Raw genomic sequence first — 2,812 nt, 5'->3', positions numbered from 1 at the left:
ACTACCTAAAGACTATACATGGACTGACCCTGGACTCTGACCTCATAGGTAGCAATGAATATCCTAGTAAGAGCACCAGTGGAAGGGGAAGCCCTGGGTCCTGCTAAGACTGAACCCCCAGTGAACTAGACTGTTGGGGGGAGGGCGGCAATGGGGGGAGGGTGGGGAGGGGAACACCCATAAGGAAGGGGAGGGGGGAAGGAGATGTTTGCCCGGAAACCGGGAAAGGGAATAACACTCGAAATGTATATAAGAAATATTCAAGTTAATAAAAAAAAAAGAAAAAGAAAAAAAAGAAAGAAAGAAATAGGTGTTTAGCCCCTTCTGCTTGGTCACGTTGAGCCGCTCGCGGGCTTGGCATCGGGCCTCCGCAGCCGCCCACCGCCAGAAGCTTCCAGCCTCACCACTATGGATCCCCGCAAAGTGAGCGAGCTTCGGGCCTTCGTGAAGATGTGTAGGCAGGACCCGAGCGTCCTGCACACCGAGGAAATGCGTTTCCTGAGGGAGTGGGTGGAGAGCATGGGGGGTAAAGTACCACCTGCTACTCATAAAGCGAAGTCAGAAGAAAACACTAAGGAAGAAAAAAGAGACAAGACGACAGAGGACAACATAAAGACAGGAGCCATCGAGTGAGGAGAGCGATCTAGAAATTGACAATGAAGGTGTAATTGAAGCAGACACTGATGCTCCTCAGGAAATGGGAGATGAAAATGCAGAGATAACTGAGGGGATGATGGATGAAGCAAATGAAAAGAAGGGGGCTGCCATCGACGCTCTAAATGACGGTGAGCTCCAGAAAGCCATTGACTTGTTCACAGACACCATCAGGCTAAACCCTCGCTTGGCCATTCTGTTTGCCAAGAGAGCCAGTGTTTTCGTCAAATTACAGAAGCCAAATGCTGCCATCCGAGACTGTGACAGAGCTATTGAAATAAACCCTGATTCAGCTCAGCCATACAAATGGGGAGGGAAAGCGCACAGACTCCTGGGTCACTGGGAAGAAGCAGCTCGCGATCTTGCCCTGGCCTGTAAACTGGACTATGATGAGGACGCCAGTGCAATGCTGAGAGAAGTCCAGCCTCGGGCTCAAAAACTTGCTGAACATCGGAGAAAGTATGAGCGAAAACGTGAAGGGCAAGAGATAAAAGAACGAATAGAAAGGGTGAAGAAGGCTCGAGAAGAGCATGAAAAAGCCCAAAGGGAAGAAGAAGCCAGAAGACAATCTGGATCTCAGTTTGGCTCTTTTCCAGGTGGTTTTCCTGGGAGAATGCCTGGTAATTTTCCTGGAGGAATGCCTGGAATGGGAGGGGCCATGCCAGGAATGGCAGGAATGCCTGGACTCAAGGAAATCCTCAGTGACCCAGAGGTTCTTGCAACCATGCAGGATCCAGAAGTCATGGTGGCTTTCCAGGATGTGGCCCAGAACCCATCAAATATGTCAAAATATCAGAACAACCCAAAGGTTATGAATCTCATCAGTAAATTGTCAGCCAAGTTTGGAGGTCACTCATGATGTCAAAGCCCTTGCTGAATGAAGAACAGCTTAGCTCACTGACTGGATGTTGCAATAATACAAACCAGTGTACCTCTGACCTCACCGGAGAGCTGGGGCGCTTCGAAGATAATCCCTACCCTCTACATCATATGCGGCTGAAGCATATTACAGTGGTTTGCCATTAGAGTGTTCATTCAGATAATGTTTTCCTATTAGGAATTACAAACTTAAAACATTTTTCAACCTTAAACATATTTTTTTAAAAATTTAGGGGATGTCAATTCCTACATTTTTCTTTACTAATCTTTTTGGGTTTTTCCTTTTGAATTATTGGGCGAGGAAGGTGAATGTGGATGATTTACTGCTTTCATGAATGAAATAAAGATTTGTTAGTGGGAAGCAAAAAAAAAAAAGGAAGAAATAGGTGTTTAGTTTTTCCTCTGGCTTCATACTTTCTAAATATTATGATTCCCCAAATGAGGAAGTGCTGAGTGTATCTTTTATTCTAATAGTTTTGGGGACACTTTGTGACCTAAGCATCTGAGACCTCTATGATCTCTAAACAATAGGACTATATGTGTATGCTATGAGATGACTTGTGACAGCCATCAAAGGCGCAAATTAGAGATTAGAGACTGAGTCTAGAACCAGGTTTTACCTCCAATCACCCTTTAACTTAGCTGTGAATAGCTGTAGCTAGGGCCTGTCCCTGCTATCCCAGTGGTGACTTGGAGTTCACCAGAGAGCCCTGAGCAAAGCAGCCACTAGCAGCCATGCCTGGGATCTCTAGGTCCAGGAAATTTTGATCCTTGGGAGAAGATTAATGTCAGCTGTTGAGAACATGCCCAGATGGGGTTCTTAGGAAATGAAGAAAGGGTCGATTCTTATAGGACCATCATGAAGTATTAAGAAATCATCTATTTGTCTAGATAGCATGACTACAAGATAGTGCATCTTTGTAATTCTGCAGAAATCTGCTCAAAAAGGTGTGCTAATACCTAGTGGTTGTTATGTATATTTAATAATAACTGGAAAGCAAATTAATAGCAAGAATCTTTGCCCAGATGTAATCGCCTCAGCCTTGCCTGAAGACGGGAATCCAACATAACTTTTCAGCCCTTGGTGGAAACATCTCAGAAAGGTCACCTGCTAGTGTCAGCTTCTCCTAGATGGCTCCTGGCACCAAAGCTTCCTGTTAAAGTTGATTTCTCTCATACATTGTATCACAGAAATGGCATCTCACTAGTATAAAAGATCAGATATCAATGTGGCAAGGCATAGCATAGCTAATAACCCACAATGACAGCATTTGGTACC

At 44.9% G+C, this 2,812-nt stretch overlaps 1 protein-coding gene across 1 annotated transcript; it reads left to right on the top strand.

Moving 5' to 3' along the window:
* The first annotated feature begins 355 nt into the window (after positions 1 to 355).
* Positions 356 to 1,902, top strand: LOC116903128 (hsc70-interacting protein-like). Its single transcript, XM_032905486.1, is given in 2 exon segments — positions 356 to 614; positions 616 to 1,902. Coding segments are annotated over 2 exon segments (1,104 nt in total). The 5' UTR covers positions 356 to 408; the 3' UTR covers positions 1,514 to 1,902.
* The last annotated feature ends 910 nt before the right edge of the window (positions 1,903 to 2,812 follow it).

The sequence above is a fragment of the Rattus rattus genome, chromosome 1 (assembly GCF_011064425.1).
Source record: "Rattus rattus isolate New Zealand chromosome 1, Rrattus_CSIRO_v1, whole genome shotgun sequence".
Taxonomy (NCBI): Eukaryota; Metazoa; Chordata; class Mammalia; order Rodentia; family Muridae; genus Rattus; species Rattus rattus.
Note: the sequence above shows the minus strand (reverse complement) of the source record. Positions and strands in the feature narration are given on the sequence as shown.